This window comes from Dromiciops gliroides, chromosome 2 (assembly GCF_019393635.1).
Source record: "Dromiciops gliroides isolate mDroGli1 chromosome 2, mDroGli1.pri, whole genome shotgun sequence".
NCBI lineage: Eukaryota > Metazoa > Chordata > Mammalia > Microbiotheria > Microbiotheriidae > Dromiciops > Dromiciops gliroides.
This window is the reverse complement of record NC_057862.1, coordinates 614,407,563-614,425,064: the sequence shown is the minus strand read 5'-3', so window position 1 is coordinate 614,425,064 and position 17,502 is coordinate 614,407,563. Positions and strand designations below refer to the sequence as shown.

The following is a 17,502-nucleotide window of genomic DNA, read 5'->3' as shown; positions in this document are numbered from 1 at the left end:
ATCTTAGTGACTTTTCTTCCAGAAGAGTAGCTGAAGCAGAATGAGGGAGGGTTTAGGTGGACAAGTGCTCTTTCTCGAAAGAGATATCATGACAGAATGAGCATTCAAAATGCTCACTAGGCAACGGCTAGAAACCCGGGATACAAGAACCTCACCACATGGCACACAGTGCACTGAAGCATTCAATATTATGCAGACCCAGTTTGATGGGGCTTTAATACTGGATGCATCCTGGAAGCCACTGGGGGCAGTGATCAAAATCGACTTGGACAAGTGACAAGACCGAGTCTGATGTTGGTGGATTTGTTCTGAGGTAGTTTTCGAGGTGAGGACTAGAGGTCACAAGGGAGAGGTGGGAACTTAATGACAGACTAAGAAAGGGGAGAAAGGAGACGAGGAGGCAGGAAACGGAGAGGTAACAAGGAAAAGGAAAGGGAAAAAGAATAGGAGAGGAGAAAGGGAGAGTGGAAGATAAGCAAGAGGAAGAAAAGATTTGAAGGAGAAGGAAAAGTGAAGAAATGAGGAATTAAAAGCTAGGGACCAAGAGGGAGGCAAGCTGGAGAAGGCGGGGTGGGGGTGGGGGTGGGGGTGGGGGTGGAGAAGAAATGAGAGAAATGGGATAAGAGAAAGGGGGAGAAAGTGGGAGAGAAGAGGAGGGGGGATTGGATTTGGGGAAAGGAGGAGGGGTGGGGAGTGAGGTTGGGAAGAGAGATAAGGAAGAGGGGAGAGGGAGGGAGAGAGGAGTGAAGAGAAGGGAGGGGAGACCGTGGGAGCGAGATTGGGGGCGGGTGGGGAACGAGGGAGAGAAGAAGAGGGAGGGAGAGAGAGAGGCGAGAGGCGAGAGGCGAGAGGGAAGCAAAGTGCATTGTGTCTAACTGCAGCGGCGGCGGCGGCGGCGCCGGAGCCCAGCCAGTCGTCGGCGCGGCAGCGGCGGCGGCGGCTGCAGCCCCGGCCCCGGCCCCGGCCCCGGCGCGGACGCGAGGGGAGGAGAGGCACGAGAGGCAGGCAGGCAGGCGAGGCGAGCGATGGAGCCGCGGGCGCTCATCACGGCGCTCAGCTTGTGCCTGAGCCTCTGCTCTCTGGGGCTGCTCGTCACGGCCATCTTCACCGACCACTGGTACGAGACGGACCCTCGGCGGCATAAGGAGAGCTGCGAGCGGAGCCGCGCGGGCGCAGACCCCCCGGACCAGAAGAACCGGCTCATGCCGCTGTCCCACCTGCCGCTGCGGGACTCGTCCCCGCACGGCCGCAAGCTGCTGCCGGGCTGGCGCAGCCCCGCAGCCCCAGAGGCGGCGGCGGCCGGAGGAGGCGGCGGCGGCGCCGGCGGCCCCGGCGGTGCTGAGAGCGGCGGCGGCGGCCGTGGCTCTGGGCGGCCCGAGGACGAGCTGCTGCTGCTGGAGCATTGGCGGTCCCTGCTGGGGCTCGGCGTGCTGGAGTCCGAGTGCGGCCGCCCGCTTTTCGCCACCTACTCCGGCCTCTGGAGGAAGTGCTACTTCCTGGGCATCGACAGGGACATTGACAACCTGATCCTCAAAGGTGAGGGGGCAGCCAAGGGGGAGGGGGCTGCCCCCCGAGGGGCGGCAGGGAAGCCCGGGGCTCGCGGGTGGCCCTTTGGACAGCTCCCTAGACAGCGCGCACGCTCCGCGGCGTCGGACCTCTGGGTCTGGGCAGGGGCAGAGCATGGGCAGGCGGGACGTAGCCCCGGCTCGCCTTGGCACGGGCATTAAGTAAGGCTCATTCTCACCAGCCCTTTCTGCCACTCTTTTCTGCTTCTAATTCTTTCCACCTGTCCTTCCCTTCTCGTTTCTTTCCTTCCCCTTCTGTACTCTCCGGCTCCCCTCTTCTTTCTCTTCGTTTTCCCTCTTTTTTCTTCCCTCCTATCCCTCTCTCTGCTTTTACCTCCCAAATCCTCCTCTTCGTTCCTGCCTTTGCCTCCTCTCCTTTTTCAGCCCCCTCTTCCCTATCTGTCTTTGTGTGCATGTCTGTCGTCTTGGTCTGCATGTGTTCGCCGTGTCTGTCTACCTCTCTACTCCATTAGTGACCGTCAAAAAGGCCCCTTCCAACTAGGCTTCTTCCACAACTTATGCTTTGCTTCCGAATGCTTTTAGAGTATAGCTTTTCTCTTGGATGGAAAGTGGTCCAAACCCCGGAAGGGACAAGCCGGCATTCTCTTGGTCAGCCTGCTGTATTGGGCTCTGACTGAACTGATGTACTCATTGCAGCCAGCAGAAGCTAATAGAGAGCTATAATACAAAAGAAACAGAGGTTAGAGCTGCCAATGTACAAGATGCAAGGAATTTGCAGCTTAGACCCAAAGTGCCCGTAATGCATTGGTTGCAGGCAAGCTATAGCAGCCCATATGGCACATACTAACACCTACTTTCCAAGGCTTTCCGATGAATCACCACACCAACTGCAGTGCCTAGGCACACCAGGGTAAGCTAAAGATAGAGAATCAGCCATAACCCTTTGAAGGTAGAACTTCAGCACTTCAAATGTTAACACATTCTCTCTCTCCAAAACATGTTTCTCTTCTGATCATATGCCACGGAGGTGTTAAATTTTGTTTTTGTGTTTATAGGGGCCATCGACTTAAATAGTGTCAGTAAGCTCATTTAAAAAAATCTTCGAAACACCTACTTCAATGCCTGAAACTGTTGGTGTACTTTAAAAGTTTTCACAGCAATCACATTCCTGTAAACATTTTGCTTTAGTAGGTGTATGTTCCGGGTATTTTTAGAATCTCGCATTTAATATTGAAATTTTTTTCCTGAGCAAATTTTGGAAATTAAAAAAAAAAGCCTGTTTCTTGTTGGTACAATATTAAGGTAGTAGAAACACCCACAAATCAGTTCATCTTGATGTTCCAGACCCCTTCTTTAACTTATAAACAACTGAACAGATTTATATCCAGTTATTGCTTGAAATGAAATTGAAAGGAGAAGTTAATAATGTGTTGGCCTTCAGAGTGATTCGAGTTGCCACATTTCTCATTTCTCAAACATGTCAACTTCCCCTTTCCCAAAGCGAACTCAGCTGGATCCTGCCATCGAAATCTGCCTGTGCATGGAAAGATTCCAACTCTTTTCATGAAGGTCTGAGACAATAACCTCATCAGGGAAGTAGATCTTTTTTACCCATCTCACTAGCATCCCGATATGATTTCATCTCATGGAGAGGCTGCATAATTAATTCTGATCATAGCATAGCACATAAAAAAGGTATTTTGGAGTATTTGTCCACTCAGCTATAGAACAGCATTGAGACAAAGCAGTTGCAAAAGCTAAGTAGTGTATAGTCTTTCTAGAGAGATGACAATGCTGTATTTCCTTATACTTTCCACCCTCCCCCCCACACCCTGCTCCAGATTCTGTGTGTGTGTGTTTGTGTGTGAGTGTGTGCGTGAGTGCCCTCACTAGTATCTGAATAATAGCAGGGCAGAGTTCAGATCCAAATAGAGGGAGTAGGAACACCCCTAGGATTGTTATATCCTGCCCCTCCTCCCCCAGTGGACTTTAGAAAATATTGTGATTAATTCAGATACAAAGCCACTTGGCACTTGTTGGCCATTCTCTCCTCTTATGTTATCTTCTATTGACTTATTTTTATTCACTCAGTAGAATGCAGACTCCTTCAGGGGGAGGGAGTGGTTTTCACTTTCATGTCTCCAGCCTTGCACATAGTAGGTACTGAATGAATCCTTGCAGAATTGAATTGGATTAGCACTCTGAGATTACAGAATTTTAGGAGGGAAGTCAGAGCTCACCTAATCCAATTTACTGCAAGAATCCCACTTACTAACATTACTTGACAGATGGTCATCCATCTTCCAGTAATGGAGAGCTCAATGGTCTTACAAAACAGCCCATTTATACTAGCAAAAAAACCCAGAGTTTTCCAGCTATGAATCCATTTGATATCACTAGATACCTTTAGATTTTTTTGAGTCAAAATTATGTTGGCTCTATTATATTGATGGTACCAAGTTATTTTTTTTGTACTGCATGGGGAATAAAGAGATGGGAGGTATCATGTTGTATCTGCCACCAACTTACTGTGTGAGTTTGGTCAAATCACCTAATCTCTCTGGGCCCCAGCATCTTCATCTTCGAAGTGAGAGAATTGTACTATGTCAGATCTAAGGTCCCTTGCTGGACTAACACTTGATGCATCATGTAATTGTGTCTCTGTGACTCTAGTTTTTAATGGAAGCCATTGTGGTAGAGGAGGAGAAAGCCAAGGTATTTGTGTTACCCAATAAGTAACAATACCTGTTCTGGGTGCTGGGAATACAGAGACAAAACAGGCAGTTCTGAGCCCCAGGGAGGTTATGTTCTGCACGGGGTGGGGGAGGGTTCAGCATATATACAGATAAATAAATTCAAGACAATTCGAGGAGGAAGAGATTATTAACAACTGGTGGGATCAGGAGAGTCTTCAAAAAAAAAAGAGAGAGAGAGCCTCAGAGGAAGATAATTCTGGGAGGCAGAGACAAGGATGGACTGTATTCAAGGGATCAGAGACAGCATATAAAATGTGCAATGATAAGAAATAAAATATTGAGTGCGGAGGATCACTATTAGTACAGTGTGGCTAAAACACAGAACATACAAAAGGGAATAATATGAACGGAATGAATAAGGCTCTAAAGGCAGTTTGGAACTTGATTATGGAGCATGATAAAGATATGTCCAAGAAATTGTATTTTATTCTAGGGGTAACAGGAAATCATTGATAGACCAATATTATGAGACCTGAGCTTCATTTAAAAAGGAATCAAAACTTTGGAGGTAAGAAAAGAAGCTGGTATGATCTTCCCAGCTCCGTTCTGTTATAAACCAATTGGGTGATCTTAGTTGAGTCAACTAAACTCTCTGGGCTTGAGTAGCCATATCTCCTAGGAGAGGGGGTTAGATTAGATAATGGATAAAATATCTTTTAGCTGTAAGCTTTAAAATCCAGAGAATAATAATCATAGCTCCAATGTATCTTGTTCATGCTGAGGCCTTCCTTTTGCACTAATATGAGGTAAGGATTTCCACTTTTAATTTTTGTTGTTTGACATCAATAGATATTATGTGGTTTCCCTTCCTTCCTTTCTTCCTTTCTTTCTTCTTCCTTCCTTTTTTTCTTAATGCTGGAAGAAGAATATGGACTTGTCAATTCAATGGTGTGTGGAACTCACAACTGTAACTTTCAGCCATATAGGCTAACAACTCATTTGTATAATACAGTGTTATATTGTTTCCTGGGACTAGAGATTAAAAGACTTGACTAGGGTCATACACATAATATGCAACAGAAGCAAGACTATTTAACTCCACTGCTATTCTTCTTTCCACTATGCCCCATTGCTTTTCATGTTCTATGCCTTAATGAGTCATATTTTAAAAAAAAATGACTAATGGCTCAAGAACTAGTTTGGTTACCTGAACTCTTAGACTCTTTCCTTACCCTTATTCTTTTCTTTTTTTTTTTTAGTGAGGCAATTGGGGTTAAGTGACTTGCCCAGGGTCACACAGCTAGTAAGTGTTAAGTGTCGGAGGCCGGATTTGAACTCAGGTACTCCTGACTCCAGGGTCGGTGCCTTATCCACTGTGCCACATAGTCGCCCTTTTACCCTTATTCTTAACAGTTCTTGGCAATTGACAAATGGCTTAAGATCCTGATTCCATTTTGGTATGTTAAATGTGGGTAGTGGTATACATCTATTTCAACACAGAAAGATCCCAAAGTACTCATCTCACCTGGGGGAATCTGGAACAGAATAATCGGGAAGGTTTGTTCAGGAGCTGAAATTCTGCTCATGTGATGAATTCCCAATGTAAATGTGTCTTGGTAATTTCTGGATTAGCAGAGCATACCAGACTGGCCTTAGAGAAGATGTGTACTTCCAAGTAAATTGTACATATTAGCTCAAACCTCCTGAATGTCCTGTGTTTTGGAATGGATTAGAATCCAGTATAACAACCACAGCCTTATGTGATGATCTTTAATACATGACAGGAAGAATATGGGGGGGGGGTCAGTGATGCTTCTATGCAAGGCAGGAACTCCTGGGCCTGTTCCAAAACAGGTATGCACAAAATGAGCTAGGCATTCAGCAGATTGCTCTCTGGGAAGGATGAATCAAAGGGACATTACATTGGGCAGTGGGTCTGAGGAAGCTCTTGAGAAGAAAACAATGAACATGAACTTTTTTGCAAACCTATCCTATATAATATACAGAAAGGAAGCCATAACAAATTTCTCAAAATTCTATAGAGTTTATATTTAAATTTATTTTTTAAAGGCAGTGGAATTGAGTAATTTCTGGGTCTATCTCCAAATGCTCATTGTATGCTGTCTTCTATGTTCTTTAAACATGTGTGTGAGTATATACACACACATATTCAATATATTATATAATTGTATATTAATAAATATATGTATACCATGTATTTATATAACATATAAACAAAAATATTCTTAACCCATAACAGTAAATTATTGAAAGTCCTGAACATTTATTAGAAGAAATAAAAAACAGCCAGGCAGTGCCATGTTGGAACACTAGATCTGGAGTCAGGAAGACCTGAGTTCAAATCTAGTCTCAAACACATACTAGCTGTGTGACCCGGACAAGCCACAACTTCTGTTTGCCTCACTGTACTGTAAAATACAGATAATAATGGTACCTACATCCTAGGGTTGTTGTGAAGATAAAATGAGGAAATATTTGTAAAAAATTTAGCATAGTGCTTGGCACATAGTAATGCCATAATTGATATTAAGGTAAACTGAGGCACAAAGTTCCAAGCACATTAAATTTATTGGTAAGTCTAGCAGTTACCAATAAAATGGATCTTTCAGCCACCCAGCAAGCTAAAAGACCCAGAATCAGGGCAGGCAAATCATTTTTATAGACAAAAGGAGGAGCATCCAAAAAAGAAAAAAAAATCAGCTGCATAGATGTGAAAAACAATATGATTTGTTACAAAGCTTGTAGCTTCACAGGTGTAAGGAGCAATATGATTAGCTGGAAATTGGGAACGAGGTGCTGGCAATAATTCCCCCTTCCACCATGTTGCTAAGAATGTTTACTGTTTGAGTCCACCTACGAGAATAGCAAGAGTGGACCAAACTACCTTGCATAACAGACCAGACTCCCTGGCATCCACCTGCATCCTTCAAGAATAACAAATGTCCTTGAGGCAAGAATAGAACAATGATTAGTGAACTTCTAAACTTAACTCAGAGACAATGAGTGATTTACAAGAAAGCTGAATTTCCAACCTTAACTCTGAGACAACTGAAACATGACTTAGACAGTTACAAAAAATGTAAACAGCAACATACAATGCAATTCATAACAAAAATAAATTACAAAAATGCAGACAATATCAATTTGATTTTCCTTCCTTCCCTTCTTCTTTCCTTTCTTTCTTTCCTTCCTTCCTTCCTTCCTTCCTTCCTTCCTTCCTTCCTTCCTTCCTTCCTTCTTTCCTTCCTTCCTTCCTTCCTTCCTTCCTTCCTTCCTTCCTTCCTTCCTTCCTTCCTTCCTTCCTTCCTTCCTTCCTTCCTTCCTTCCTTCCTTCCTTCCTTCCTTCCTTCCCTCCCTCCCTCCCTGCTTCCTTCCTAAAAATGCAGAATCTCAGAGTTAGAAAGAATGGGGGACTTCTAGTTCAATTTGCTACTCAGTGATAAAGAAATGCCTTCTCTAACATGTCTAGCAGCTGGCACAAATAGTCTCTTCTTATAACTCTAGTAATGAGGAAATCGCTATTTCACAAGACAGCCTGTTTTGATTTTGGACAACTCTTGATGTCTGAATGTTCTTGTTATATGGAGTTGATATGATAGTCTAAAGAAACCTCTGTTATTGTTTTTTGTTTGTTTACTTGTTTTCCTTCATGTTTGTTTTTGCCTCCCTCTGGTCTATAAGGCTTATTTGTCACAGGTTATTTCTGCCTTATATGTGCTTCCTTTTACTATCTAATAACCCTGTACATTTTAATGGAAATGTCTCTATTTGGAAACCCATGACCTGTGCTGTCCTCCAGCATGTGTCACCAACTAGTACTTAGCATCTCTCTGTGATATCCATGATAGGAAACAAATTAGACATGCCTAAGTGAGATTCTGCTTCCCTATAAAAGCCATGGGAACCTATTTTATTGCTGCCTCTGGGATGTGGGTTGCCCCATTGTATGGACAACTGTTGTAAATTAAATTGTCCCAGGAATTATTAAGGTATCATGTCAGCCTACATTACTGAGGTCCCCCAGTATAGAGGACAAAGTATTAAGGCCAATAGAACTAGGAAGAGTCACAAGAAGTTTTCATGATGTAGATGTGCCAGGTCTGGATAATTACTTCCTGTAGTACCATTCTTGATCCTCTTCCTGTTGTGGCCTAGAGATCATGACATCTCAGACCTAGTGCCCTTCTTGGTCATATCCTTGCTTGCCTTCTCCATCCCTTTCCCTGCTGCCAGGGGAATCCTTGATTGTTTATCCTGACTCCTCCCCTTTCAAGGGAGCCTCTTTCAGTTCAGATGCACCTGCACTAAAAGGGCTCTTGCTTTCAGCAGGCAAATATGCTTTTTGGAAAAGTTCCTGGTTCCGAAAGTATCTACAATAGACTGGGATAGTTAGAATCCAATCCCTTGTCATTTCTAATTTTGCCTTTTAAAGCAAAGCTCCTTAAGCTGGGAAGGAAGTCTATGGATAGCTTTCAGGGAGTCTATAAAATTGGATGGGAACAAAATGACATCTTTATTTCAATATAATTGATTTCCTTTGTAGTCATATGCATTTTATTTTGTGCATTAAAGAATTATTTTCAGAAGGGTTTCAGAGTCTTCCCCAGACTCTATCATCAAAGAAGTTCATGACATAATGCATGTGAGATCCAGAGCAACATAACTGTCTATTTTTGGGACATATTATCATGTACTTGAAGATATCTCTCCTGTAGGGGCCAAATTTAATATGGGGAGAGTTAATTGGGTGGCTTGAAAGTTAATTGGGTGGCTTGAAAGTTAATTGGGTGGCTCACTGTAATATTGGGATTCAGAAAATAATGAAGGACCTCTACATCCAAAGTTTCCTCCCTTCTAAATTGCCTTTTTTAGTTATTTCTCCCAGGCCAATAAGAAAGGAGATGAACAGCCACTTTTCCACAAACAAATCAGGTTTTATTAATGGGAATAAAATATATAACAAAGGTGAAATTAATAAAGCCAAGGACAAGGGAATAGGGGAAGAGAAAAATGGATAAGCTCCCTGGTTCTAGCAAAGACTGACACCCCCCCCCCAAAACTTGCTTCCAGCTCAGCTAATTTGAAGAGCTGGCCTTGTTTCTATTAACTCACCACCTGGGGTCTGTAGTTTCTATAGGAGTCAGCTGAGCAGCCCTTCTCCAGTCCACTCTTGGAAGCTCACCAACAGGAAAAAAGAAGGCTCCCAGCTTCAGTGTTCTCCTTTTCTACTTTTTCTCTCCCTCCCCCAAAAGGGAGGTCCTTCAAGTTATTTGGCCAAGAGTGGTTCCCTTAATGACATCAATAGTATATGTCACTCAGGGCAGGTCAGGTGTGGCCTATAACTAAGCATCTCAAGTAGGTACTTAATTGGTTTCTCAAGCAATACTAGATCAATCAGGTGGGACCCCTGGGCATCTTCCAAATTTCATTATTTTATCACACTCCCATTGAAGACCCCAATTCTTTTGACCATTTTCCATATGTCAGGGTTTCTAGTTGGTTGTTTTTTTCCTCCAAGTAGTGAGAATGTGGAAAAATATCACATAGGATAAGAAGCATGGGTGAGTTGCAACATCTGCTGATGAGATCATTGAAGCAATAATATGTATGACTTCTAAAACTCTCACTATCCAAGTGGCTATTCTCTGGAAATACTTTAGCTCATCAATACCTCTCTTAAAATGTCCTTCCCAAAACTGAACAAAAAGCACTGAGCTATCCTAGAGAGCAATTGGACCATTTTTTCTAGTAATTCAGTTCAAAATCTTGAAAAAATGCTTTTTTACAGCAATAACTGGTGCATTCTATTCAGTATTCCACCCTATTTTATAGGTACCAACCTAGGCATTGGATTTTTATTGTCCAAAGCTGGGAATTGTTTCTCTAATACCTATTCCTAGGCTCCTTGAATGGATTGGGGGTGAATTTTCAGGCAATTTATGATTTGAACCTGAATTGCTAGTATTTAGAGCAAAACTGGCAGTTAAAAGTTTCTAAACACCTCCCTGCTCTGGGTCTATTGTCGATATTGCAATGCCCTTAATGGGGATCTTAATTGAAATTTGTAAGATGGGATAGCAAGGGAGTTTGGGAATTCAGGTTAAGTTCTTTCAGAGAGGTTGTCATATGGCCAAAGTAAGTGTGAGGCGCGACTAATGTTTTCTCTCAGGAGAGGGGCTTTTAATAATAAAGGTGAATGGTGAGAATGAGCTATGAAGTGTCAAAATACTGGTCTTTGTTGGGGAGTGGGCAGTCCATAGCCCAATCAGCCCTTAATTTCAATCAATAGACAGGTGGACAACTAGAAAAAAATTCAGTTAATAAAATATAATGTAGATAATGCTTCTTTCAGTCACTGGAGGCATTGTGTTTGGCAAATGAACACTGATAACATTTCTGAATATGTAATTAAGAACAAAAGGTTAAAGAATTTTAAAAGGAGAAATTTGGAGAGGAAATTGAATCACTGAAATGTTAAAATTGCTTCTTAACTTTAATTTTACATTTATTTTAAAAGGTATAGTCTAGGGGCAGCTAGGTGGCGCAGTGGATAGAGCACCGGACCTGGAGTCAGGGGTACCTGAGTTCAGGTCCGGCCTCAGACACTTAACACTTGCTGGCTGTGTGACCCTGGGCAAGTCACTTGGCCCCAACTGCCTCACTAAAAAAAAAAAAAATTAAAAAAAAAGGTATAGTCTATCAATGTCTCTCTCCATATATATGTAGGCATATATATGTATTATAACTTATTTATACAAACCAAAATCTGACATCATTTATCATACCTGATAAGTTACAGGAAATCAATATTGTGCTTTTTATCCTACTGATGTATATGTAATATCAGAAATTAAAGCTTGAAATACTGAATAGGAGATCTATAACTCATGTAAGTTATCTGTGTTTAGATGTTTTACTCAAATACTTACAATACTAGTGATTTCATAATTATTTTATAATCATGAGATAAAGATATAAAAGATAGAAGCATAGATAAAGCTTTAAAAGCTCTGTTGTTTTTATATAAAGGAGTAGGAGGGATTTCTAAGAGTTCACAATATTTTCTCTTCATTCTGCTAATGATTTATCTGTTTCTTCTTCTGTTTATTCTCTATGAAATTAATAGTCTGTGCAGGACAACCAGACTTAGTCTTGACACATAAATAAATGTCAAAAATCACACAAGAGTCCTTGAAAGATGTAACAACAGAGGCAACTTTGTTGATGACACATTGATTATTCTATGAAGTGAGGCATAAAATAGGTAGACAGATGTTCACCTAAGGTGTTCATCACTGTCATGGTAGCCCAGAATGGAGCCCAAATCAAAGAGGGATTCCCTATAGATGGTGAAATCACTCAGATGGTTCTGTTTGCTGATGACATTGTGCTGCTGGCATCAAGCCCTGGAACATTGTAGAACCTCCTAAATTAGATCTATAATCACTCAAATGAATTTGGCTTGATTAACATCAAAGGAAAAATCAAGTGCATGAGAATACTTGCTGTACTGTCTCTAATATGCAATTGGACAGAGAGACCAGAAAGCTTGTCTGGGGGTATATATGTCTTGGATATACAGGGTAAGTGGACAATGAACTGGACTCAGAATTGAACAAGAAGAGAAGAGCATTTGCCTTCAGGAAATGCTACAGGACTTTTAATGAGCTCTTTCCTGAAGCAAAGGCCCATCATCTAATCAATATTTTACTGATTTTTAGAAGAAAAATACATAATGTAAAGGTGGAATAGATTACTTGGGGGATTCAGGTAAACTTCATCCTTTGGACCTACAGTCCAAAAGGATAATGTTTGTCTACTGGCCTAAAACCCCAATTAATCAATCCCCTCCAACTCTTAAACATAGTTTCAAATCTCACAATACATACCTCAATCTGTACCTGTAGCCAACCACTCTCTGTTGAGAGGGAAACATGCATCACTGAAAGTCATAAAAGACCCATATTTTTTTGTGGGGCAATGAGGGTTAAGTGACTTGCCCAGGGCCACACAGCTAGTAAGTGTCAAGCATCTGAAGCCAAGGGCAGTGCTTTATCCACTGAGCTACTTAGCTGCCCCCCCATATTTTTTTTAAATCAACATTCTTTCCATGATTTTGTGTAGCTGTGGACCAAGAAATATGACAATGTCCAAAGAAATGAAGATGATCATTCAAGGGTATTGGAGAGGCACATGAAAGATGTGAGTAGGTTGCCATACATTCCATGTTTTCTTTTAATTCAATTTTATTTTAGTTTTGAATTCCCTCTCTCTTCCTCCCCCTTTCCCACCCATTAAGAAGGCAGAAAAACTAATGCCCATTACAAATATGTACTGACATGCAAAGCAAATTTCTGATCAGCCACTTCTACAAAAACAAAGGAGAAAAAAGAAAGAGAAGAAAATAAACTTCAATATGAACCGAGTCCATCAGTCCTCTACTTGGAGGTAGGCAGCATGTTTCATCATGAGTCCTTTATAATTGTAGTTGGTCATTGTGTTGATCTTTACAATATTGTTGTTACTATGTAAATCCTTCTCTGTTTCTGTTCACTTCACTTTGCACCAGTCCATATATGTCTTTCCAGGTTTATCTGAAATCATCTTCATCATTCCTTACAGCACAATAGTGTTCCATCTCAATCATTTACTATAACTTGTTCAGTCAGCCATTCTCCAGTTGATGGGTAGCCCCTTAATACTTTGTTAACACAAAAAAGCTGTTATAAATATATGGGTCCCTTTCCTCTTTCTTTGAACTTTTCCCCTCTTCAACATCTTTCACACATTCTAAATGAAGAGGAGAATCAGGATAAAGAATGTCAATAGAGGAACGGATGGCTAGAAAAAAAAATGGGCTATGCATGTAACAAGAGATAGAGAAAACTCATAGCCTGCTATGGTATCTAGACAATGTTAAGATAACATGACGTAGGTCTCTAACACACTGCATAGATATCTGATGGAGACAAATTTCTAAGTGGACATGGACAAGAATTGCTCAGAATTGAAGCATATATAGGTCATATTGTGCATTTAGTGAGACTATCCATATCAAAGAGCCCATAGATCCATTGAAGTATTCCAGTATTTATGTTTTAGATGACAAGGTGCTATCCCATTGGATGACAGAGTCAGATCCAATATATCTCAGCTAGTTAAAAAGTTGGACTTAATCCTTGTAACCCAGCCAGATGAACTGATTGCAGACCAGCAATAATGTATGAGTATAGTTAACAGAGACTGCATTAGCAAGTAAAGAATAGAATAGCGCAATATACATTTTAGGTTCAGGTATCAGTAAATTGAAACATAATAGGGATAATGTAAAGTCTTATACTTGGGCTCAAAAAATCATCTTCACCAGGACAAGTCAGTAGAAGTATGATGGTATAGTAAGTCATCTGAAAAAGATATTGGGAATTTTATGGCCCACAAGCTCAATACAATTCAGCACAATAATACAACACTCTGGAAAGCTAATGTAATCTTAGGCTCCTTTAAGAAAAGTACAGGGTCTAGGACTAGGAAGGTAGCAATTGTACTGCTGTCTTCTACCTTAATCAGGTTCTATCAGGATTATTGTGTTTGGTTCTGAGTGCCACATTTAAAGAAAGATATTGATAAGCCTGCTATGTGTAGTTGAATTTTCCACTTCTTCATCTATTACCTCTGTCCTCTTATTTCCATTCACACAACTACTACCCCAACTCAGGTCCTCATTTCCTCTTCCAAGGGCTATTTGAAATGGTCTATTTTGGTCTCCCTGCATATTTAGGTTGGATATAAGGATTAGACCTATCTAAGAGTGGGATGGGGCAAATGATGGATTTTTCTCTCATTGGAGGTCTTCAAACAAAGATTGGATGATTACTTGTTAGGTGTTTCATAGAGAGGATTCTTATTCGTGTATGGCTTAGACAAGATGGTTTACATAGTACATTTGATCTTTGAGATTCTATGATTCAGTGAGATTCAGGCACACTCATTTGTCCATTTCTGACATTACATGAAGTATTGAAAATTAGCTTTTCCCACTAAACATCTGACAATTTGTATGACGTAGATTCTTTTGACCAAAATATATCTTATTTGGATATGTAGTTTCATCTGAAATGCTTTTAGCTGATGCTTTTAGTTGATGTCTCAGTACAATATAATTGTGAAGTTGACAAAGTACGGGATTTTTTATTTATTACATTTTCTTGAACATCAATTAATAAACATTTATTAAGTGCCTACTATGGGCCTTGCAGTGTCCTAAGGGATGGGCACTATGCATAAAATAAGCACAATTCAAACATTTTTCAGTTCTTTTTTTTTTCACAGAGAAATTGAAATTTTAAATTAGGCTTTAAATACAAAAAATAGAAATTGCTTTAAGTGATTGTGTAATCATATTCACCAGAATCACTGACATTTCATTCTTTTTTACTTTGTGGTTAACATTTAGCTTTGAGGGAAAAAGTGTTTCCTACATCACAGATTGATTAGATTCATATAGTTTTTCTTAGCTACTGATTTTGGCTTTTTCACAGCTCAAAATATCTTAAATCCCATAAGATTTCACAGCTCAAAATATCTTAAATCCCATAAGGCAGACTATAATTTCAGGTACTCTTTGTTGTAGTAGGAGACAAAGTTTTGAGGGGAAGAAACTTTTCAAATTACATTAGGCTCCTAATTAAAATACCTAATACAAAGATAGGCAGCATAGAGTTGTGGATAGCATGGCATCCTTTTGAGTCAGCAAGATTTGGGCTTGAGGCAGCTAAGGGGTGGATAGAGTGCTGGACCTTGAGTCAGGAAAATATGAGTTTAAAACTAGTTACTAGCGGGGGCAGCTAGCTGGCGCAGTGGATAGAGCACCGGCCCTGGAGTCAGGAGTACCTGAGTTCAAATCCGGCCTCAGACACTTAACACTTACTAGCTGTGTGACCCTGGGCAAGTCACTTAACCCCAATTGCCTCCCTAAAAAAAACCCAAAACCAAAAACCAAAAAAAAAAAAAAAACTAGTTACTAGCTATTTGCCTATGTCATTTAATATCTCTAAGGCTCAGTTTCTTAATTCATAAAATGAGGATAAGCATAGCATCTATCTCATAGGGTTGTGAGGAGACAACAAACAAAGCACTTTGTAAACTTTAAGGCTCTTGAAATTCTATCAGTATTGTTATTATTGATGATGGTGATCGTTGTTGTTTTTTGTCCTTCATTCTCCAAGAGGACCATGACATTGGTGTCATGCCATGACTTACACTAAATTGGATTTAAGTGAGTGAGGGCTTTGCAAAACCACCAACCTCACTCTCCAGAGCCATCTGGGTCCAGTGGCAAGATATACATAAGGACAACTGGAGCTGGCCCCAGATGTTTGAGGCAACTGGGGTTAAGTGACTTGCCTAGGGTCACATAGTAAATGTCTACGGTGAGATTTGAACTCAGGTCCTCTTGACTCCAGGGCCAGTGCTCTATCCACTGCACTACCTAGCTGCCCCTTAATGGTGTTGATGATTATGAACTAGCTGTGTGACTATGGGCAAGTCACTTAATTCTTTAGTGTTCTAAAGAACCACCTAAGATTGTGAAGATCAAATGAGTTAGTAATTGTAAAGCACTTAGCACAGTGTGTAATACATAGCAAGCACTCCATAAATGCCATTATTGTTGTTGTTGCTATTGTTAAGTTTCAAAAGGTGCTAACCTGTATCAGAGAGAAATGAATGAAGTCATCCATATGGACAAAATAAAAAGGTACTTCTCCATTACTGAAAGTGAAATAGAAGACTGGCAGTGAACTTGTCAAGGAAAGTGACGTGTATGTCAAGTTTGACTCATTTGGACCCAAACTTTTTTCCCTTCTCAATTATTCTGGCAATTCCGGAAACACAGTTGTGGCTGGGTAGACCAAGTTTATCTGTTTCTCTCCTAGTAGCTGAAGAAACCCACAATTTCTACTCTCTAATGCTTTGCCCTTCTGGTTGTAATGATTCTTATCATAATAAAGGCATTTGTATTATTAGAGAAATTGATTCTCTTCCCCCAAACTGGCAACTCGTGAGTCCAGCTCTCCTTTGTTTTCACCCTGTGAATTCCCGTGCTTGAAAATGATTGTGGTGATTAATCTGCTCGAATGCAAGATTTAACTGGACTTCTTGGAGCATGAGAGGCTGAGGCTGTCTAAAGCTGACAGGCTTTGTTTCTTGCTAAATATCAGGAATCTACTCACTGTGCTCCATCTTCCTTGTAAGCCAGCCAGACGAGCTGATTGCAGACCAAACAATAGTATTATGAAAAAGAGAATAGCACAAACTTCATTCTAGGGTCAGTTATCAGGAGTTTCTCAGAAAAGATTGGATTTAGCTGTGGCAATGTATTGAGTAGTTCCCAATATCACTGAGAGCTCTTTTTATTTTGCCTATAAAAACAATGAATCATTTCGAATTATCCCCTTGAGATCCAAAAGGGATGCTATTAATATCTTCTGAGGACAAAAGGAATATATCTTGCTCTTCCATCTCCCTTCTATGCCCCTATTTGAGAGGCAGCAGAGGGCCAACCTTGGAATCATGAAGACCTTGCTTCAAGTCCTGTTTCTGATGCTTACTAGCTTTGTGACCATGAACAAGTCACTCCCAGGCACCTTTTTTTTTTTTTTAAGACTACAAGTTGTAGGGAATTTCCATACTGGGAGTTCCTCTAATCAATAAAATTACAGGTCTGTGTCACTCCTAAAGGAAGAAGGGGGGGAGGGAATTCTAATAAAAAAATGAGAAACTTTGAATGTAGAATTAATGCCATTGTTTTGTACATCTAATATTAGGTGACTATACTTTTTTGTTGTTATTGTTCAATCATGTCTGACTCTTTGTGACTCCATTTGAGGTTTTCTTGACAAAAAATACTAGAGCGGTTTGCCATTTCCTTTTCCAGCTCATTTTTCACATGAGGAAACTGAGGCAAACATAGTTATAAATGACTTACCCAGGGTCACACAGCTAGTGACTGTCTGAGGCTGGATATGAACTAATGGAGATGAAATCTTCCTGATTCTAAACCTAGTGCTCTATCCACAGTGCCACTTAGGTGACTAAGTTATAAGGTAACACTGTAGCTACAAATTGGTCATGAAAATAAGAGCACATATAGGGGCAAAAGTATCAGGAAAACCAGCCCTACCTCCCCTAGTTCCATTTTCTTCTACTCTTCTTTCTATTCCCTTTCCCCTTGATTTTTAAGGATTTTATATTTGTGGAAA

At 40.8% G+C, this 17,502-nt stretch overlaps 1 protein-coding gene across 1 annotated transcript in view; it reads left to right on the top strand.

Annotated features, from left to right (window-relative positions):
- The first annotated feature begins 805 nt into the window (after window positions 1-805).
- The window catches only part of TMEM178A (transmembrane protein 178A), an 80,371-nt gene continuing 63,674 nt past the window's right edge, over window positions 806-17,502 (top strand). Inside the window, exons 1-2 of the mRNA XM_043988716.1 lie at window positions 806-877; window positions 925-1,536. Of these exons, the coding sequence (XP_043844651.1) occupies window positions 1,026-1,536 (511 nt within the window). The 5' untranslated portion in view covers window positions 806-877; window positions 925-1,025. The remainder of the gene's footprint in view (window positions 878-924; window positions 1,537-17,502) is intronic.